This window comes from Coloeus monedula, assembly GCF_965178545.1.
Source record: "Coloeus monedula genome assembly, chromosome: 1".
NCBI classification, from domain to species: domain Eukaryota; kingdom Metazoa; phylum Chordata; class Aves; order Passeriformes; family Corvidae; genus Coloeus; species Coloeus monedula.
Window position 1 is genome coordinate 143,396,156 of NC_138781.1, and position 23,835 is coordinate 143,419,990.

The 23,835-nt window shown below is 36.0% G+C and overlaps 1 protein-coding gene across 3 annotated transcripts in view; it reads right to left on the reverse strand.

Annotated features, from left to right (window-relative positions):
- Positions 1 to 23,835, reverse strand: part of CSMD3 (CUB and Sushi multiple domains 3) — a gene marked incomplete at both ends in the record, with an annotated part of 604,245 nt that overhangs the window by 280,488 nt on the left and 299,922 nt on the right. For all 3 annotated transcript variants that reach the window (XM_082293775.1, XM_082293774.1, XM_082293773.1), the window contains one exon: positions 20,315 to 20,427. In XM_082293775.1, coding sequence (XP_082149901.1) covers positions 20,315 to 20,427 — 113 coding nt within the window. The remainder of the gene's footprint in view (positions 1 to 20,314; positions 20,428 to 23,835) is intronic.

The window sequence follows — 23,835 nt, forward strand, 5'->3', positions numbered from 1 at the left end:
ATTTCTTGGTGGTAATATTTAGAGACACTTTTTTACTTTGAGAAAAAACTATGCCCAAGGCTTAAATTCTGTCATGTGCAGCTTTTAGTCTTTTTAAATGCAATGCTAAAGTAGCAAATAATGCACCATACAGCTATGCCAAATGTTATTTATTACACTGTGTCTGTGCTTTCATTTTATGAAGCCTGAGGCTGGACTGTCATATTACAGGTGTCCTTTAGGTTGAAATAAAAAGTTAGCAGTAGTAATCATCATGTTAACTGAATACATAGTATCTTCCTACTGTCCAAGTATAAGACATTTTCCCATACACATTTCCAAGTACACTAACACAATGTACATTTTCAAGATTATTTTCAATTTAATTTATCTATTTCTTACTATACATTTAAGTGGTTAAGCATATGGAGAAAAAGAACCAATGTGAAGAGAAAATAATATTAGCACAGTACACTTGAATAAACAAATTGCAACACAGTATCTTTAGATAGCCATAGGTCTCAATGGTTTCTATCATCAGATATAAAGGTATTTTTTTACTTAAATATAATCTACAAATGTCATGTAGAAAGCAACCAGAACACTTATGCTCTAGGGGTTTTTTTCATACTACTTACAGTTAAGCTTGTTATAAGATTTATTATTGCAGCTATGTGCATAACCTACAGCTATTATATTTATATCTATTTTGATAAATTGCAAGATAGCAGTCTAAAAAATGCAAGGGTGTATGTAATAAATAATAAATTTGTGACAGCCTCTAGGTCTTACCAACAAGAAAGTGACTGTATTCACCAGCGCACTCCATTTTTGTCACTCACAGTTAAGGCCATCACAATTTTTTCCCCCCTCAATTTAGCCAAAATTTTAAACTGAAAGCTCCTTTTATTTTTTTTCCTTCATTACTACTGCAATGTTACTCCAAAAAAACCTTTGCCTTTTTTATATAATTCACTATTTTTCAGATAGTCAACCACAATATCTTTCCCCTTTTGAAACTCCTAGTTCTTAATGCAACCATTTCCTCTATGCACCTACATGCATTTAATGTAAATCTGGTCTACAAAACCAGCAATTTCTTTAATTATAGTGACCTCTACCACTTGTCTGGCTTTTCCCTTATCCCTAACTCATCATTATGTAAGAAATTGATTACTTTTTTTATTCCCTCAGACTGAAGAAATAATGGATTTAACATCATTTTTCTCCACAGAACTAATTCAGACAACTATATATTTCACAGTTTTTAATATGTAGCTATTATATATGGAAAAAAAAATATATGTGATCTATTTACTAGCATCACATAGGCAATAGCCTGGAGAGGACTCTGGATTCTGGAGGCCAAGTCTAGCAAGCAATTAAAATTTCTTTTTAAGAAAGTTACATAGTGTGGTTCCTACCCCACTAAGTGGCCACAAGTGTTGCAATGACCTGTCATGGCAGGGTTCAGTGCTTGGCTGGGCTTGCCTTGGCCAGAGCTGCTTTTAACTGGTTTGAGCCAAAACAGCAGTTGTTTGGTAATGGTGTGACCTATTACTTATCCCGTCTAAGCTTTTGTGCCAGTCACGTGCTGTGAAGCTCTGACTAATGGGGGTAGACACTGTATAATATTCAACATTCCTGTCGTTGTGGAAATGAGGGTGCAAGGTGGGGGAGTGTATTCTGCAAATTCAAAACAGTAAATGGGAATCATAAAAGAAAAATAAAACAAAGAAAACAAAATAACACAAAAAACCCAACCACAAACAAGCTGGCTGTTTGAAGAAGTATGTAAGGATAACTACCTAAGGAGACCCAAAGGAGAAGGGAATCCCACTAGGATCATCATACTACTCCAAGCATTGAACTCAGGATGCTGATAAATTGTAGTACATTCCTCCCCACTGCCCTCTGTAAGTGGAAGGCAAACGTTAATGTTAGGACACAAGAAAACACTGGAAAGCCTTAACTTAAAGGAACTTAACTCCAGGGAAAAGGAGCAGATACTAGGAAGGTTATGTGCCATCTTATGTGTATTGTTAATAAGGTTTCTATGTGTTAATTAGACAATCTGAATGCTAGACTTAAAATGTGAATTAGACAAAGAAGAAATCCTTAGTTCTTTTTGTGTTCCCTTTTGCTTACGCTTAGACTGAATTTATCACTCCACTGAAGTGCGAGTTGCTCTTCTATCCCTTCCTGTGCAGTCTGGATGACACAGCTCTCATCATCTTAGTTTCTTCAGATCACCTCTCTGAAATACCTCCTCAAAAAAGAAGAATTTCAAGCCCCACTTTTTGAATTTGAAGATGATTTTAGAGACAAGATGTTTACAATTTCACCAAGCAAAAATTTTTGAAGTTACTTTTTAAAATTTGGAATAATATCAGTTAGTTTCCCTATTTCCAAGAGTTCAGTTGAGTTTTAAATAACATCATCAACAGATCCTCTAATTTCCATTGTTATTAAATGCCTACTAAAAATCACCTTCTAAGGCTGACTTGTGAACTCATTTGTTTCATGTCATCTAATTAATTTCATCAGGTTAACTTCTGTATTTGTTCACTAATTTACATTAATACTCAGAGAAAGTTGTCATAATATCTCTTTAATTACCATTTAATTAAAATATTGGTCATGACGCCTATTTAGTAAAGTTAATTTTCTTCTCAGATTGGTCTCTGTAACAATCCAAACAGTTCAAATGAAAAGTTCGAAGTGACTAACAAAAGCAATAATCAAGATTTGTTAGTTTAGAGACACATGCTCGTATCTCTACATTTTTCCAAATAATTTAAAATGCAGATTTCTTTGATCTTATACCCTGTGGTTTTATATGTTTTTCCATATTTGTTAATCATTAAAAAAACCCCAAACCCCTTACCATCTCCAGATACAGTTAAAAGGAAAAAAACCTATAATCTGCAGAAATTAAAACAAAGACCTTAAATGCCTTTCTGCATCGCTGAAGTTTCTTGAAACAATTTCAAATTTCCAAGACATGTTAATTTCAAGTGATTCTCTCCTAAGCCCCAGTTAAAAGTAGTTCAAAACAGTGTCCCAAGACTCAGTCTAGCTCAGTAGTCAGCTGTGGTCTTCTTTCATTAGCTGTGTCCATCATCTGTCAATCAGCACTAATAAAGTTCACCACACAATTAGAACTTCATTCAGTTTTACTTTCATGATGTAGCTGTACTTTCATGTAGGTCAAATAATTGAAATTGCACATTCATGTAATTCTTCTAGATTATTCAAACATGTCTGTGTGTGCTTTTTTTGGGTTTTTTTGCATTGAAAAGTGTTCCCACTTGAGGAAGTGTAATTTTTTTTTCCATGATAAAGGAAAAATACAGAACTCGGGTTGTTACACACCATAAAGGAACAGGTATTTTCCTGGTAGTTCTCAATGTGACAAAACTAAACCACAGAAAACAGTCTCCAAGGGACACTGGATTGATATAAAACATTTTTTTTTGTCAGTCTTATGGCAAGTAATTTAGAACAAGAAAAAACTTAATTTCTAGATTAATGACATAAAAAAAGGTGCAAGTTTGTATTTCAAAATCCATCATTTTTTTCCTGCTTAAAAAAGGAAAAAATATTTGTTTCCCAGATTATTTCCAGAATTACAGAGTATATAAATGTTGACAATTCGATTGTAACTTGAGGTGTTTTGTGATTCCTAAAGTTAAAAACAGAGTAATAGAAGGAAGCTATCATGGAGAGCATAGGGAAAAAGTTTTTTACCCTCTCCTTACTTTCTTCCCCCACCTAATAAAGCAAGAAATATGTCTCTTGCATTTTATTTTATTTTTCATATCAGAATCATAGATTCTCAGAAATATTCAGGTTGGAAGGGACCTCTGGAGATTATCTATTCCAACCCACCTGCTCAACAAGGTCACTTAGAGTAGTTTGTACAGGACCATGTCTGGTCAAGTTTTGAATGATCTCCAAGAATGGGTACTCTGCAACCTCTCTGGACAATCTGTCCCAGTTCTTAGCCATCCTCACAGTAAAAGAGTGTTTTCTTACATCCAAATGGAATTTAGTATATTTTAATGTGTGTCAATTGCTTCTTCTGGGTGCTGCTGAGAAGAGTCTGACTCCATCTTCTTCATTCATTCCTATCAGGTACTTATAAACATAAGATGCTCCTATGCATTCTACTGTCTTGTCTGAATACCTCCAGTGATCTCACTCCCTTCTCATATGAAAGCTGTTCCAGCACATTCCTCATCTTTATGACCCTGTGACATGCTCCACTAAGTCAATACATTTCTTGTACTGGGTAGCTTAGAGCAAGTAACAAAAAGTTACAGAATTCCTTCCTGTTGCAGATGTAAAAGTTCAAAAATGGGATAACATTAGGCAGGTTTTGGATGGCCAGAGAAGGATTCAACTGGTTTTGTATACACAAGTAAGCAGAAATATATTATTCATATGGGTATATTTAATTAATTGTTTTCATCAGAGGGTGTGATTTTATTATTATTATTATTATTATTATTATTATTGATAATTCACTCATTTGTTCTCTACTTCTCACAAATGGCCTGTCTATTTAAAGGATTTGTCATAATTAACATGAAAAAATACTTTTTAGAATTATTATGGCAGGTAATATCAAATTCAGACATTATCACAGTCTCAGTCAAGTAATGTCAGTTTTGGAATCTGTAAGTGCAGAAACTTAAACTTAGAGATTCTAGAAAATAAAATTATTTCTGAATATTTACTGTATTTTTAGAGTTAATGGGACTAAAGACTGCATCAGAAGCACTAAATTCCACAGCATATTGTCTGAAAACCATTACATTTGCCTAGTCATATAATCTTCAAGCTTCCTAGGGTTTCTTTTCTACCCACTTTCTCAGGTGTTCAATCAGACTTCATGAATATTCCTGAAGCTACAAGGAATTTCAGATCAGCTACTCTCATCTTGTGTTACTTCAGCTTAGCAGTTCACTTTTTGCATGATTTACAAGCGTATTAATATACAAAATATTTCAGCCTAGAGGAAGGGGAGAGAAAAAAAAAGAAAAGAAAAGGAGAGGAAAATGAGATGGAAAGAGAGAGGGAGAAGGACTGGGAGAGAAGGGAGAATAAATGAGAGAAGAAAGTGGGCCTGGCCAACAGATCTTTTTGCATAAATTGAATGACTTTTCTACGGTATCTGGAGAATCCATTCATTGCAAATGAGAAAAGACATCACCAGACATTAAAACACAGGAATGTAATAACAATAATAATGATAACAACAACAAATGTATTTTAAGCTTAGAGAAAATAAAGACTCAGTGTTTAGACACCTTAGCACCACCTTGGAGCCCTGGCTAGTCAGTACAGTATTTTGTTTTCCAATAACATTGAATCTTTCAGCATTTTGCACATTCTGCTAGTGGTTAAATAAAAAACAATAAGAAGCTAAAGCTAAAGGCAAAGATAGATACCACCCTCTTTTTTTTTTTACAAAAAAAAAAAATACAACTAAAAAGCCTAGATTTAGAATTCAAGGATAAAGGTGATTGTCTATTTTTTGATGTGACAAGACAGAAACAAAAACATCCTCTTGAGATTAGAGATTGGATTTTTACCTTAGTTTTAAGGAATGCAAATTCACACTACACATCTCACATTAATAACAGATTTGCACCATGGGAATCAACAATGTGTTACTCTAGCATATTCCATATGTCATTAAATATTTTATGTATAGATATACACCACACAGGACTGAAAGAAAGGGGACAGAAAAAAATGCATGATTATGGATTTTTAATTGAAAAATGCAAAATTTATTTCTATTCCATTTCTTACTTTAAATACAATGATGAAACGGCACATTCAATAAATATTTCAGATAACCAACATATATTATCAGCATAAATAAGCTTTTTTTTTAAGCTAAACCTCTCTTTGTATATTTTTTTGCATAATTTTCAATTTAAAAATATTAAAATTTAAAAACACTATAAAAGCAAAAAAAAAAAAAGGCACATCAAGCAGAAATTCACATAATGTTCCCTGTGACAAAGAAACTAGCTTTTAGTAAACTGTTGCTTCAGCACCAGCAAAATATGATGATTATTCAATCATACCAAAAGATTGGCAATTACAGTGAAAGTACAGGCTCATCAGGTCATAAAAATAATCAGTGAATTTAATGCAAAGTAATTTAATGATTAGTGCATTATCTGCACACCATCTTTGGAAGTAAGCATTGTCATATAGTAAGCTGGAGTAACAGTTTTGCCTGGGGTAAGTGTTAGTTTCCTTCACAGACTCTCATGGTTCTGTTTTGGATTTGCAATGAAAATAGCATCGATAAGATACTGATGTTTCACCTATTGCTGATCAGTGCTTGCAAATGCATTTTGATTGCACTTGCAAGTTTTACCTTGATTGCTGATTAAGGCCCTTGCTGTTGCTCACCACCCTATCAGTGAGGAGGCTGGGGTAGCACAAGCAGGAGAGGACACAGCCAGGACAGCTGATCCCCCCTGACCCAAGGGATAGCCCATGCCGTTTGATGTCATGCTCAGCAATAAGAGAAGGAGGGACCATGGACTTCCAGACCTATCCAGACCTATAGAGTTTGCATTCCCAAGTAACCATTATGCATAATGTTGCCCTGCTTTTCTGGAAGTAGCTAAACATCTGCCTGACAATGAGAAATGGAAAATGAGTGCCTTGCTTTGTTTTGCTTCTATGTCCAGCTTTTGATTTACCTATTAAACTCTATCTCAGTCCATGAGTTATCTCACTTTTTCCCTTTTTATTCTCTCCCCCATCCTGCTGCAAGGGGTGTGAGCACATGGCCATGTGGGATTTAGCTGCCTGTTGGGGTTAACTGCAACAGTCAGGCAAATCTAAAGCATTATAGCTTATAGGCATTTTCTCTGGAAATATGTTACAGAAAATGCCAACCTACAGCAAATTGAAATAATAAGCCAGCAATAAATGCAAGATACAGTCTGCTCTAATACAGTATAATTAACAGAAGTTTCTCAGAACATGAAAATACATGATGAAAAGGCCCACTGACGTAGTTGTTTTCTAGCATAATAGCACTCACAGAAATTAAGTATTGACTTGGAGGAAAAAGAAGGGAAAAAAAAGAATATTCTCAGGGCATATGCTTGGCAATATGGAAAACTCAGAAATCTAAGTTAGAGAAGTGCAACATCTTAATTTATTATTCCTTTGAGTGTTTCATCTGGAAACATTTTTAAAAACCTCTATACATACACACTCTTTAAATTTAAGTTCTGACTGTATTTTAAATATAGTGTTGACCTGCTAAAAGCTACCCAACATACTGAAATATACAAAACAAAACAACTAGCGCCACTCTTCATCCAACCAAGTAAGATACATTTTTAGCCCTCTGTTTCATGCAATGCCAACAGATGAAGAAATTAAGCAACCACTATGCCATGATGTTACTTCAGTAGACAAACAGATGGAAATCTTACTGCTGTCACCCTTTCACAGGCTGATGTAGCAGGAAATGAATCTTAGTGTTTTGAACGCAGACAGCTCCAGAGACTGCCACACACAGACCTTCACCACTGCAAGAAAATTGATGCAGTGCAGCCAGGAGGGGGCCTCCATCAACTCAAATTCAAGTGTAGTAAATGAGACTAATCAGGCATGGCAAATTCTCAGTGTTGTAAAATGTGTGGAGAAAAGAGACAGGTTTGAAGTCAGGAATCACAGCCAGTTGGTGGAGAACACAAAAATTATGTACTGTAAATAATGAGGTAGATTCACTCAGAGATAAGAAAGATACTAAGTATGGAGACAGAACTCTATATTCCTGCCACTTTTTAGAGATCTTCAGATCAAGATACCCTACCTGCTATTCTATTATGTTGGGCGTTTAAATTCTACCCTTTTCCCAGGAGAATCTTCCAAAAGCATGAATCTCTTTATTATTTGTCTATATGTTTTTGCTTTCAGTTACAGAGATAAAGTTCAAAAATCCTTTTAAGAAAATTTTAACTTAAATAAGTAGTTTTGGTATATTTTTTGCCCTGAAATCAAAGATAAATAGCTAGTCTCTTGCAACATATATGCTTAATGCATAAGACAACAAAATCGATTGCATTAAATACACACTGAAACACTGCAGAGGACAAATCAGAGTAACAGCCATTTAGCCCAGTGTCCTGGTTTAAGCCGTAGCTAATACTTAGGGACATAGCAAAAGATGACCTTTCCACATGTAATGTATTCATATTGCCCAGCAGACTAAGGTCAGAGCAGTGAAAATCCTTCTGCTTCTTTATGGATAACACTATCACAAAAGGTTGGATTGCTAAATGCCTTTAATTAAATATTGTAAAGTGGAAAGAATGACCTACAATTTTATTGAACAAAATTAAAAAGTGACTCGTAGGAGTCACCTTCAAATAAAAACTTGTCTGATCAGCTCTCCACTGACAAGAGGGGTGTTGAAGAAAAGGATCATAAGTCATATGCCACCTTCCTTTTAACCAAACAAAACAGTTAAGTAGAATTATGAATATTAAATTGACTTGTTGAAGACAAATAACCTCATTTTTAAATCAACTTGGAGAATATAATATTAAAGAGCACTAACATGTAGAGAATCAGAATAGTTAGGGTAGGAAGAGACCTCTGACAATGGCCTAGTCCAACCTGAGATCATCTAGTCCAATAGTCAAATCAGATTCAAAACTCAATATTCAAAAAGAAGCAATAAGTATGAGTAAATAAATATTTTGGGAAATAGATAGGCGAAATGGAGAAAAAGCATACAATTTCATTTTCTAAGAACTTGGTTTTAGACTGAAGACCTATTTTCACCAATTTGGGAAAATTAACAGAAAAGTGGAAGTTTCTCAATAGCAAAAATATACACCTTTCAGAAGTTATTTTAAAAGGCATCCAAAAAACCACACACTCAAATACATTCTGATGCAACTGCTTTTAGAGACACAGTTTATTATTAGTTTTAAATTACGTGAGACCAATATATTTGCTTTGAAAAATTAAAGTTACAAGAAATACTGATAAAAATTTATTGAAAAGCTAAATTCCAATGGCTGCACACAATGTTATAATTCTTTAACTCTCTACTACATGAAATTTTTAAGACCTTCTTTATAATGTAACCTGCATAGCCTTTTAAGTACTCAGAAATACCATGTAAGGTGTTATGAAAGATCAAATCTGATGCAACACTGATTTCTATTTGTCCCTATAAATTTTATGAATTAAGTGTATAATTTGAATATCTAAAAATTACAAATTGCATATTAACATTTGACTATTTGTTGGATTAAAAGTATATTTGTGTGTGTTTAAATACACATGTACACAAAAAATTGCATGCAGTCTCTTGACTAAGGGTAGAAAATGGCTAGTGTAGCAGCAGTAGTCTTTTTGCTCAAATCCAAATGCAAAACTTATATCCTGATAAAGATAGGAAATTCCTTGTTTCAGCAGTACAACTAACATGAACTTTTCTAATAATGAAGATAAACTATTGAAGATTGAAGTGTTAAAAAAAACTAGCTGGAAGAAATTAGTAATTTAAAGGTAGTATCCCAACAACAACAACAAAACAAACAAGCAAAAAAGAACAGCAGCAACAACAACGAAACCAAACAAACAAACAGAAAACGTCTTCTGACGTTATGGATCAAAGTTTTGGATGAACTTGGTTTCCAGGAACAACACATGATCATTTGTAAACAGCCCCCTCATAAGCCCCCAAAACTACCAACAACTAATAATCAAAAAACATAGGTACTCCATCAGAAAGAAGAACAAAAATTTCCAATTTGCCTAGCTGTAATTTTTCTGTACCTATGATTCTATGGAAAGAACTTGGGTTGTGACCCAAAGTGCAGGTCAAAAGGTTTAAGAAATGTCCATTATCTTAAGGTGATTTTAGTACTGTAGGACAGAGATGAAAATATAATTTCTATTTTCAGAAAGCATTCCAAAGAACATCTGAAAAGTACAGAGATGTAAACCTGAGCCGTAACAAGACTGTAGAAATTATAATTAAGCTTAAATTCATCTGACACATGGATAAAAATGACATCCACAAAAACAGCATGGCTTTTTTAAAGCAAAGTCCTGCATCATAAGTTTACCAATGCTTTCCAGCAAGATTAGCTGGCATCGAGATGAGAGAAATCCAGTTTAGATATACTATTTGCAGTTCTAAAAGGGCATTAGAGGAAAAGCAAATGGAAGGTTCTTACAGAGATTAGGAACTCTTTCATAAAATGACAGGCTTTTTCTGCATGTTTGCTAAAAATATAGTTAGTTGATCGTAAAAGTAAAAAAGTTCTGCCAGAGGAGAGAAGTCACTAATGGACTTCTTCAGTATCTAATTTGTTTCACAGAATCACAGAATGGGTATGGTTGGAAGGGAGCACAGTGAGTCATCTGGTCCAACCCCCCTGCTCAGGCACGGTCATCCCAGAGCACATTGTGCAGGATTGTGTCCAGATGGCTCTTGAATATCTCCAGTGAAGAAGACTCCACAAGCTCTCTGGGCAATCTGTTCCAGTGCACAGTCACTGCACAGTAAGAAGTTCTTCCTCATGTTCAGGTGGAACTTCCTGTGCATTAGTTCCTGCCCATTGCCTCTTGTCCTATTGATTGGCACCACCAAGAGCCTGGCTTCATCTTCTGACACCCTCCCTTCAGGTACTGATAGAAATTGATGAGATCCCCCCCTCCAACATCTCTTCTCAAGATTGAACAGGGTCTGTTCCCTCAGCCTGTCCTCTAAGGAAAATGTTCCAGTCCCTTAATCATCTTTTTTGCCCTTCACTGGACCAGCTCCAAGAGCTCCATGTCTCTTTTTCATTGAAGACCCCAGAACTGGACACAGAACTCCAGATGTGCCTCACTAGGGCTGAGTAGAGGGGCAGGATCACCTCTGCTGACCTGGTGGCAGTGCTCTTCCTAATGCACCCCAGGATTCCTTTGACCTTCTTGGCCACATGGGCACACTGCTGGGCTTGTGGGCAGTTTTTTTCCACCAGGACCCCCAGGTCCTTCTCTGCAGAGCTGCTTCCCAGCATGTCAGCCCCTAGCCTGTGCTGGTCCATGGGGTTATTCTTCCCCAGGTGCAGGACCCTGCACTTGCCTTTGTTGAATTTCAAACAGTTCTTTGCCCATCTCTCCAACCTCTCAAGGTCCTTCTGAAGTGCTCATAGCCCTCTGGGGAGTTGGCCACTCCTCCAAGCTTTGTGTCATCAGTAAACTTGCCGAGGAGGCATCTGCCCCTTCATCCAAGTCACTGATGAATAAGTTAAATAATACTGGGCCCAGTATGGAGCTTTGGAGGACACCATAAATGAAAAACCTTCAAGTAGACCCAGTTTCACTGATTATGACCCTCTGGGATCTGCCATTCAACCAGTTCTCAATCCACCTCATTGCCCATTTATCCAGTCAACACTTCTTGATTTTGTCTATCAGGATTTTGTGAGAGAGAGTGTCAAAAGCCTTGCGGAAGTCAAGGTAGACAGTATCCACTGCCCTCCTCTCATTGATCCAGGTAGTTTTTTCAGAAGGCAATCTGCTTGGTCAAGCCTTTAGTGAATCCACACTGAATACTTTTAATCTAACACTTCTTGTCATCTATATGAATAGAGATGGCCTCCAGAATGAGGTGCTCCATCACCTTTCTAGGGATTGAAGTGAGGCTGATTGGCCAATAGTACCCTGTGTCCTCCCTTTTTGAAGACCAGGGTGAAATTTGTTTTTTTTCTAGTCCCCAGACACTTCTCCTCATTACCATGACCTTGCAAAGATGACTGTGAGTGACCTTGCTATGGTGTCGAGAAGCTCTCTCAGCACTTGTGGACACATCCTGTCAAGTTTGCTAAGCTGTTGTCTAACCCAACCTTCCTTCACCAAGAAATAGTTTTCTTTCCAAGAATCCTTTACCCTGGTCTGTGTCAGAGAACCCTGAGGGCTAGTCATGTCAGTAAAGATTTATTCAAAGAAGGTATTTGATAACTCTGCTTTCTCTGTGCCCTCTGTTACCAGGGTCCCCCCTCCATTTACTAATGGGCCCACATTATCCTTTTGTTTTTCTTCTGTTATTGATGTATGTTAAGAAGCCCTTCTTGTTGTCCTGGACATCCTTGGTCATATTTCCTTCCAGATGGGCCTTGGCCTTCCTAGTCTCATTTCTACTTATACTCACAATGCCTCTATATTCATTCCAAGTGGCTTCTTCCATCCCTGCTTTTGTCTCCTGTGTACTTCCTGCTTATGCATGAGTAATGACAGGAGTTCCTTATTTATCCACATACATCTCTTGTCCCCTCTGTCCAATTTCTTACTGGTTAGGATGCATCGTTCTTGTGCAGGGCTGGAAGTGGTCCTTGGATATCAACCAACTCTCTTGGATCCCATTTCCCTATGGGGTCTTTTTCCATGGGATTCTTCCAAGAACATCCCCAAAAAGACTGAAGTCATCTCTTCTGAAGTCAATGGCTGTAATTTTACTTGCTGCCCTGCCTCCTCCTCATCCAATATTGAACTTCACAATCTCATGGTCACTACAGCAAGGTTGCCCCCAACCTTCGTATCTCCAAAAAGGCCTTCCCAGTTCATTAGTATGAGGTCAAGCAGTACACCATTCCCTGTGGGGTCCTGCAGTACCTGTGTCAGAAAGCTGCCATCAATGCTTTCCAGGATTCTCCTGGACTGTTTGTGCTTTGCCATGCCACTTGTCCAGCAGATGTCAGGGTAGTTAAAGTTATTGTTTGATTATATATTAGTAGATGGAAAACAAAGCAAGCACTGAAATGACAAAGCTTGCTGATGATAGCTTACACAAAACAGTAATGAGGACAATTAGCTGTGAAGAAATAAAGGAAGGTCCTGAAAAGCCAAGTAAGCAGTAAAATGGAAGATTAAATACATTGTGTTTCCTAGGAAAAAAAATGAAAAGGCATTCAATGAAGCTAGCAGAACTGCAGTGAACAAAAGGAAATACTTCTTCACTGTAATGTCCTTGCCATAAAATATTTAGAATACTGAAGGTGTATGTGGGCATGAGAGGAAAAACAGACGAAATCAAGGACGAAAAAATCTCTCAAGTTTTACCTACTCTAAATACAGTGGATTTAGGAAGTCTCTATGCCACAAACCGTTAGGGAGTAAGAAAACATTTTGTAGAAGTGTCACTATATAATTGCTTGCTCTCTTTTCCTTATGTTGCACCCAGTTAAATGAATGTTTATTATGCTCTGTATAACGGTCCTCATATTCCTATAATCTAGGGATTACGAACAGGAAATTTTATGTTGAATGCATTTTTTGAAAATTAGATTAAAATATTATTAACATATTTGGATAATGCTGACTGAGTAGGGTCAGAAAAACTCAGTAGTGAGTTGTGACCAACAAAGGAGAAAGAACACAAGAGTAAAATACAAAACCAATTACCATCTTGGCATTAAGTCAACAAGGGAAAGTGCCCCAAGTTTCTGAAATGGATGCACTTTTGCTCAATATGTTCAAGAGATATCTGAAATAGAAATGATCTTGAATTATAAAATTTGGAATAACTTTCAGCAGACATGGAATCAGTACAGAGAAATCTGTCCTGTATTAGTAAACTGTTGGTTAGCAGAGTTGCACAAAAAGAAGTCTTTAATTTCTTTAAAATATAAAGCAGTATTTGCATGTAAGCATTTGAACTAATCATGAAACTTACATGGATTAAAATAATTTGCACAGATTTACACCATTAGTGTGAATATCTGCATGTCATTCTTTCTGCAAAATGAAGTTAGGATACACAAGGAATAGAATTGGGGGTAGAATCCAATTAAATAAGTAATTTATATGATCCTGTCTAGTTAATGCACTACAAAACACACGAAGAGAACAAGAACACAGAACAAGATGAGAAACATAGAGAAGAGTGGATAGAAAGACAACAGAAATCATTAGAACAGTGAAAATACCACAAGAGAATATATACTGAAATTTATAAAATTGAACAGTTCAGAAAGGAGAAATGTGTAATAGATTTAATTCCTGATTTTGACGTGCAGAAAGCAGAAAAGCTTCACTTCCCCCAGTCTCACAAAAGGGGGATTACATAGTATTTAACTAAAGAAACACATCAACTGTCTTGTGAAATCCGAAACTACACAATGAAACTGTTTACAATCTCACTGATGTTTTGTTGGGTTTTTTAAATTAGCCAATAATAAGAACAGCAAGAATTAAAGCTGTATTTTCTTGGTAGAATGAACATGAAGGCATATGTTTCATATATAAGCTACTTTCACAATTTGTCAAAATGAGACCTTCCTGAAGTCTGTGTTATGGTCAACCTATCTTATTTCGCACATTTGAAATTCATGTTTCTAGACATAATTAGGGGACTAAAAATGGATTAAACTATCTGCCTAATTCATATAATTCAGTACTATGTCCAATAGAAAAGCAATGGCTGTTGGGCAGTTAGTCATAGAAAAAATATCTCTGCACCATCTGCACCAAAAAACCTCAGATGTGTCTGAAACTCAGTGCTTACTGCTAGGAAAATAGGATGAAATGTGGATCACGAACTCCAGAACACTACCCCAGGCTGCACTAGTATCCCAAATACTCAGGAACACAAGTCATAGTGCTTGAAGCAAGATGAATGTTATGCTTTAAGTAAAAAGAAATCTTCTGAAATACTGGGTGTCAGAGTGTAAATCCCATATCCTAAAATTAGATCATCGATGTGGAAAATTGAATAAGCAAGTCTACTTTGCTTCAAATTCACTTTTTACCTACACTGCTATCTATCTTGGCATCTTAAATAATCCTCTTCTACAACCTATCATTGCACTTCAGTCAATGTAACCTTCAACTTTATTTTCGTATGCAATTAGATTGGAGTATATCTGATGTATTAATAAACAGATTTTGTCCTAATAGGAGGCAGGAATATTAGGAAAATCTACTGATTTAAGAGGTTTCAAAGAACAGAGAAAAATAAAACAGCTACACCAAAAGAGAAAAATATCTCTCAGATTTGGCCAGAGCACAGAAACTGAGGGTGTGATATCAGGACCTAGCAGAACTAGACTGCCCTGAGGTTAGTTTTATTTGTTCCAGAAGACTCAAATCTGACCTAAACACAAGTTCAGCTTTCCCACATGATGCTGATAGAGGATTGTTTTGTACTATGTTTACATTACTGATTTCATTCCCTACAGCAATTTTTCCTATTAATCTACACCATGACTATTTACATTATTCGTTAATCCCAGAAATTTTGTCATACAGTTTATGGTGAAAAAGTGTATAAGGAAAATCTTGGACTTAATCTTTCATACATGTCCAAAGTTACAAAAGGAGATGTGTATATGAAAGCTATTGCACTTAAAATCCTCATATATAATTTTCCAAGAACTATCATATTCCATCACTAGATTATAAATTTTTTGTGAATCAAAATAAATCCACAATTCTGCAAAATCTTATCTCAGATAAGAAGGCTCTCCCATGATTTTTTTTTTGAAGGCTCTGCCATGATTTTGTTTGTCTCATATTTTGTGCAGCTGTTTTTTATTCAAATATAGATGAAGACCATTCAGTTCCAGTGTTTGAATATGTCAGAGGTTGTTTCTCTACTACTGTTTAGCTAGATACTTCTTTGCTCTTCACCATGGCTTTGAGAATAGAAGTGATACTGTGACAATATGGCACCATTTCCTGAAATATTGAATGATCCTAAGTATTCATGCAACATGTCAACAGTTAAAACTATTCATTTGTGGTTTCTTTTCATAGTACTGATATGGAAAGTCTGCAAATAACCCATTATTTATTTGTTTTACTTGGTATTTACACAAGCATCAAAGTCTAATTTCATATCTAAAGAAAAGATTATGGTTTTCAAGTAATCCCTAAAATTATGATGTGAAAATAATTAACTTAAAATTTCAGATTTCTAAATATTCCATGTTTTTACTCAATAATGCTACACATACATTTGAAGAATGAAAAAAATCCAAACCAGTTTATACTACACTGGATAACAAATAAAATATTATCTCTAGTGAGGCAGTGCTTTTATTTCTGTCCTGCCTAATCCTGATATTCATTATTCTACCTTTTTAAGTAGTTTTATTTTAAGGGATACTGGAAAAGTGATTTCAAAACAACAATGAAAATTTATTTACTTTAGCATAGTTTCACAAATATTTAAATCTATTTTTAATATTTAAATATTTATAATGTTATCTAGCTATTAAAACCCTAAAATAACTCCATACGCAACACCTTAATGTAGAAGTAGACAAAGATTTTTATTATTTCACAAAAAATTCCTAGATTCTCTCAAACAGTAGTTACATAAAAGAGGATCAACTGTAGGTTCCTGTAATAACATAAATTTTAAAGCATTACTCAGCTAAACCCTGATAAATACAGATGTGTTTAATATCATTTGTCTATTTCTATCACTAAAAATGATGTGGCATATTCAGTTTTGTTCCAGTCAGAAAGGAGGTGACCTTCTATCTTGCACTGTAAGCAAGTATACCATTTTGGGGGACAATGAGTAAAAGGCACTGGGTGATGACATCCCATAATCTTTTGTTCCTCCTGTCATATTCCATGTAGGACTTGGAACAATCTTAAAAATGCCTGCCAGAATCAGACCCAAATGTCACTTAGATTGAAGAACATCTTTATGAATTTTGATGGGATGAGGCATACATCTCCACCACCTCTAGTAAGCTGAGTCTGAGAAGCACAGAAACAGATATTTAGGCATCAAAGCCTTTTAGTAGTAAAGTATTTTAGCTGTTAGTAAGTACTGTTTATCAAGTACAATATCAAGTAATTAACTCCAACATAAGCAGATCTGTAAAGTGAAACAATAAAAGATACAGTACCCATACTCTCTGTTGGGGTCCCTCCCTCCCGCCATGTGGCCCTGGGAGAGGGGCCCTGGGGGGAGGCACAGGGTTTCCCTGCCCCTGGTCAGCCTCGTTCCCCATGGGTTGGTTTGTGTTCCCCCGTGTGGGCAAGGACCCTCGGGTCCCGTGATTGAGCAGCTCCTCGGCAGAGCCCCGGCCATGCGGCTGGAGAAATAAACATCTCTGAAACATCTATCAAGAATAGGTCCATGTATGTTTCTTTCCCACGGGCCTCCTTGTTTGATACATCGTGTTACAGAACCCCACTGTAACAACTATCTATATACATTTCACTGTGTTTCGTGGTTTTACTTTGGAAAAGCTTTTCAAGTTCCTGAGAAATTCCCATTAGCAGCAGGAGCACAGAAGGAATGCTATTCCTGATGCTATTCAATTGCATCTTATGAATTACCTCAAAAGAGTGTAATTTGTGCCTTTCAAGATTGCTCCATGATGAAAACTAAAACAAGGGCAGTGGGAATGATCAGAAGATTCAAAAATCAAATTGCTAGATCTAATTTAAAATGGTGATGTAATTGTACCTTTTATGCAAGCAGAAACTTAAAAGACCTAAACATATAATAAATATATGTATAAATAGAGTATCAGCCTTAGCTAGGTGTCTAAGTGCATAGCGGAACTTGTGAGGTGGAAGGGGTCAAGGTAAAGGAATACATTTGGTCTAGTCAAGAGATGAACACGAAAGTTAGGCATACATTCTAAAGAATTCATGAAATAGCTTAAACTGAAATGTCCATTGACCCTGACTTCTAGAAATCATCATTCTCTTAAGTATTTCCAAAAATCCCCTGAAAAGGGAAAATTCTTTGCAATGTTTTGATTCTAGTAAATAATTCAGTGTTATGTCATAGCCCTGAATGCACTGTTCTAATGCAAATACTCAGTGTACCTCATTGGACTTTCTCTCAACTTCCAGTTCATAAATTCTAAAACTTAAATTGCAGAACAGCTGCTAATCCAAAATACTACCCATTTACACATTTGTTTTCAGTGCCTACCATCATTACTAGAAAGGACTTGAATACAAAGTTTTAAAAACAACAACAGAAATAGCAACCCCTTCAAACCTGACTTTCCCTTGCTACCCTTTTCATTTTATTTTATGAGCATTGCCCAATTTCTGATAAGCCTAATGAACACATCCTCTCAAGGATCAAATGAAGGCAATTTAGATAAAAAAATAATCCCATACTCTGGATTGGGGGTAAAGTGGCGGGGGGGGGAGGGGGAACCCACAAAATAAACCAAAACAAAAAGGAAAAAAAAAAAGGCAATCCCCTCCTATGACAGCTGGTGAGGGGTCAGTAGCTCTGACCGAGGAAGCTGTGACCGGTCCGGAGAGATGGTCCCAAAAGAGATCGTCTTCCCAAAGCCTGGTGTCTTCCCTCAGCTGCTGGCTGGAGGGCCCATGCAGAAGCTGTCAGCTCTTTAGTGATTGTCAGCTCGTGATTTCAGCTCAGCTCTGCAGGGCAGCCTCCAGGCCAGACCAGGGAGAGAGAGACGAGAGGCTCGTGTAGCTGTTCTGCACGAGGCAGCTTTATTATCCGTACTCCAGCGAAGAGGAGCCAGGGACAAGCATCTCTCTGCCCTCGCAGGGACAGGGGGCTGTATCCCCCCCTCCTATAGGGATACAGGGGGTGGGTGTCAGAGGGTAAAGGCCAATGGGCTACAAAGGATCTGCATAGGGTCTCCCAGAGGATTCTGGGTTTGTCTTCTTCTCACCATAATTGAAAAGTGGCTGCCTTTCCAGGGGAGTTCTGCTGGGAGATTGAGCAATCTCCTTATCTCAGCAGAAGTCCCTCCAGGGCACTGGATGGGCATACCCTACACCCTCCCATCATCACCACCACAGAACACCTATCTGTTGAGTGCTTGCTGCATTCAAGTGCTATTTAGTGAACTAATGTAAAGTACCATTGTAGGGCAAGAGAGAAATAGATTCAATATCTAGGCATGCAGTCACAAAGTTGATTATATGAAGATGCTGTTGTGAATGTTCACCCTTTCTGTACCCTTCTACCTATTCATATTCAGTTAATTTTATTCTTGCAGAATACAGCTTCTAAGAATAAATGTAACTCATGAATAAAATAAAGCATACCATATAAGAATAGATAATAACCCTCTGCTTTCTGCAAACTAAAATTGTTGCAAGTAAAATTAATTTTATCAGGAGAGGATCGTGTAAATAAAAGAATCGACAACTTGAGCTCTGCAAATTAGAGTTCAGATCTAAAACTCATCCTTTTCCACTCAAATATGGTTGCAGTTTTGCCGTATTAGCAAATTCTTAAACCTGTTTTCACTAATCATTCTCTTGCCCCTTTCAACAGCCTGAATGTGGAAATCCTAGGTCTTAATGATTAGCATTCAACAAAGTACTAAGATCTTCCTATCTTAGTCCACTATATCTGAGTATCAAGAGCGCACAAGTGCACTCATACCTTACCACCATGGAGCTTTACTTTACACTACAGGAAAAAAACCAACAAGTCACATTGTGCATGTTTATTCCCGGTATGCATCTTCACTCCATCTGCTGATCCTCAGCAACATCAGCTCTGTTTCTAATACACACAGTCACTGGTATAACTTCTGTTTCTCCTCTCTCATTTTCTGATGAATAGTCCTATTTCTATTATCTGCTTTTGGTGCTAGACAGAAACTATGCAATTAATAAAATTCTTGTAAGAAAGACATGGCTTTATTGTAAATGTAATATAAAAAATAACAAATATGACTAATTCTGTAACAATATGAAATGCATATATATGTATATATATGTTGTACTTTAGCTTTTGTTGATTTTGCTGTTGTTCATGGTCTATAAAAACTGTATGTTCTTCCAGAAGTATCAAATAGAAACAGATGGTTTATATAGTGCATTATACACCTTCAAACCATAAAGAACAACATTATTAGGTTTTTCTTTGTCTAGGCTCAAAACTTAGCACTCATTCAAATTCTTCGCTTGCAGTGGTTTTTTTTATGTTTTAATAGGCAATAATTTTCAAAAGAATGTAGGAAGTATTAATTTATTTTACTCATTTATCTTTAAATAGTCACAGAATTGTTTCATTTTAATAGTTGTCAATACTAAACAACAGAAAATAAGAGTAAAGTTATATGCCAAAACCCAGCCTCTGTAACAACACATCAAACAAAATGTGTGCAGTTTCACATGACATAAGACCTTTAAGCGAACATTTTTTAATTTTTTTTTTTTCAATTCAGCTTACATTTTCCTCTTTTTAAAACTGACAGGACTGGAAATAGAATGCATCCACTAATATGAAAGAAAAACATTTCATAATATTGGCCTAATTTTTGGTACACCATTACATTTGCTTCCAGTGATGTATCATTACCTTTGTAGTTAACCTTGAAACCAATTGAGCCCACACTTTCATCTGTTTGAAGGTGCAACCACATCTGATTGCTCATGCTCACAATTAAGTCTGGTACGAAGCTCCCGGTTAACCTATAGATAGAAAAAAATTCTGTAAGGCTATTAAACATTAAGTAAGTAGATTTCTTTCTTCTTGTAAGAGATCTAAATAACTATTAGGCATTTTTATAATGTTTGCTTTTAAATTCATTGCATTCAGCTCACACTAAATTGGTTATTTACTGGCTGGCTAGCCAAGACAACTCTCATGTTTCATGACTGGAAATTTGATAGTAGCCTATAAACATATGCAACTGCTGCTTATGTTGTATTGAAGTATTTCATCTCACTTTCAGTTGCTGCTCCAGAAAGACATGCAACCTCCCTAATCCTTATCCTTATCTGTCAATCCTGTGTCAATTACTCAGGCACATGAAGGCATATAAATGGCACAAGAAGACCATGTGAGGCATTACAGTGATTCTTTGATTTTTCTGGTATGCAACTACCCACTTTGGAATACATGCCTTGCATATTTAAAAGAAAGCTGCTATTTTTAGGCAGCATTATTATGAAAGTCCGTGTGTTCCCTGCACTCTCTCACTTCCCCTCATCACCTCTTTTACAACAAAGGACGAACAGCCTGACAAAACTCAGATGTTGACTATTCCTTCATTAAGAAAACTAACAAATGTCAAACCTTAAAGCCTTCAACCGTTACAGGATGCTGATTAACTAGAAAAAACTAAACTTGATTTTCCTTTTTAATTTTTTTTTTAATTTTAATATTGTTTGCAAAAATCTGTCAATCAGTGCAATCCTAAATGTTGACTCTATTTGCTGAATGAACAGTGTGATAGCAAAAAGGAATGTTGTGAAAGCTGCAGTTTTATGTTATATTGCATTTTTTCCCCAAAATTTTGTCTCAAATTTGGTTATAGCTTATTATCTTAAACAAAATGCTGAAAAGTTTCCAGATATTTTTCACTCTTGTAAAGTGGATCACAAGCCCAATACTGTATAACAGTGAAAACTGTTCATTTTTTGAAGTTCTAACCATTCTTTAAAGCTAGCTGAAACTTAAAATGGACTATTTAAAATGTATTTTACAGTTAATTTTAGTTCTTCCCTCTGGTCTTTTTTAGCTTCCTTCTGCATTAAATAGTCTGCTGTGGGAAAAATTCATGTCTGTTTCCCACATCTGTGTTCACAGATGGAGCTACTAGAAAGACTCTTGCCAGAACTGAGCAAGTAAATGCCTGGCCAAAATAACAGATTAACTGCTCATTCCTGCACTAAGGGAAAGTGTCTTCAGTGAGTTCAGTCTTTGCCAAATTAGTAGATTAACAGGATGTTCCTGAGAAACAACACTGATGTAACAGCTAACAAAGTTTTGTAATTGTCACTGTTGACTGACAGTACATATTTTGAATATTAAGGGAATTGAGAATATTAGTATCTCTGTTGTGTCAGACAGAATAATTCCTATGATAAAAATCCATCAAAACATTCAGCATTTCCATTTTCTGAAATTAATTATAAATACATTTTTAAATCCATAGTTTTAACAAGAAATGCTTTCCAATTAAATAGTACAGGAGGAAAAAAAATACCATTTTAAAATACATTAAAAAAGAAAAATAGAAAGAATAAATCAACAGAACACAAAAATCACTTGTTACTCTATTTTTTAAGTCCTTAGGGATCCCTGTAAAACATGTGGGAAGGGGCCACAGAGCAATATGATCCAGAAAAAACAGTATTATATATGAAAGAAGCTACTTAAGATAATAATGAAACTCTGCAGTTGAGAATTATTCTTTCTGTCCTTCTGGGGGTTTATGTGGCTTCCTCTACCCGAACTCATTACCTAGATTCCTCTCCTGGAAATACACATTCCCTTTTAAGAACTGAATAGTGAACACTGACAGCAGTAGAAATGGAAATACGTGGTTATGATGTCTCCCTTTTTATTAAACAGCTTAACAGTTACAACACTCAGCAGGGTGTTTTCCACCTCTTTCTCTATGACTCCAGAACTACTCCTCCCACATACTTGTGACATATACTCTCCCCCTGAGACAGTACTCTGAAGACTGGATTTGAGGATATTCAGAAGATTGTAACACTCTCCATTTGCTGAAGATGGCCTATAATATGAGATTGGACATATGCACAGCCAACACAGCAAACATACTAAAAGATTGAGTTTCATGTCTTGTACACTGGATTTTCCATGTTACAGGAACCAGGGTCTAGATAGATATTGTATTAAAAGTCACCTGCAGCAAATGTCAGACCAAACTGCTGAAACCAAACTTCCAAATATCCTGATAAAGTGCTGTGACTGATGGATGAAGGGAGAACTCACCATTTCTTCTCCTTCTTCCCCTCTATCCCTTGATAATAACACTTAATTCTGCTCCACCTTGAATCTTAGTTCCATAGGAAAGCACTAAGAATGCCTTCATATTAGTCATCTGGTCAAACAGACTAAAAAAAATATAGCAATCAGGTTTAAGTTCACTTGGGTGCCAGGCTCACCAGGCTGGAGCAGACTGTCACATTGCTGGGTGCATGGATATACAGGCTCAGAATTATAGGCACCCAGGGAAACTTAATGGCAAGTACTGAAAAGGCATTGGAGTTTAGCTACTTCTGTGATTAACATCAGCAGAATAGGAATAATCAGGACTGCAATTATCAATTTAGGAAGCATAATTCTATTGAAATGCCACTTCAGTTTTTGCTTCTGCACCTTCCTATCAAACAGTGCCCAGTAAAACCATCAGATTAAACACTTGGGTAGGTTTCCTGATTAACTCCGGTAAGTTGGAAGACAAATGTTTTCACATTACTAACATGTAAACCAGACATATTTAAACCAATGTTCTTCAGCAATTTTCTGGGGAAAAGATAATTATTTTAAAATTTTAAATCCAAAAATTAAGTTATACAACAGCTGATTTGTTTGCTATGCATCATATCTCAGACAAAGTCTGCATGATTCACAGGAGAGAAAAGTTTTACATGGTTTTTACAGTACTCAATTATCTTCCATCTTCTATGTCATTTTTTTATGCATTTTAATCCTAATAACTTCACCATTGATACTTCTGATCACAGAATAATCATTCTACTGTTAAAAAAACATAATATACTTGTGGCTTAGTATATAATGTTACTTAATATTAAACCCCCATAACTGCATGGGGAATCTTTTTGCTTTTCCAGGATCTTCATAGTAATAATTATTTAAAATTAATTACCTGGTTATTTACAGAACAGATTCTCTTATCGTATGTTAACACTTGACAATTCTAATTAACTTTTTTAATTTAAAAAAAAATTACTCAGGATTCTTTTATGTTTGTGACACTTTTAATAGGGTAATTCCATCATTTCTCCCCAACCTAAGGTACATCATCAGAAATCATTTTATAAAATGTAAACATCTTCAATGAAATACAATCTGGACAGACTGTTCTACCACATGACTCA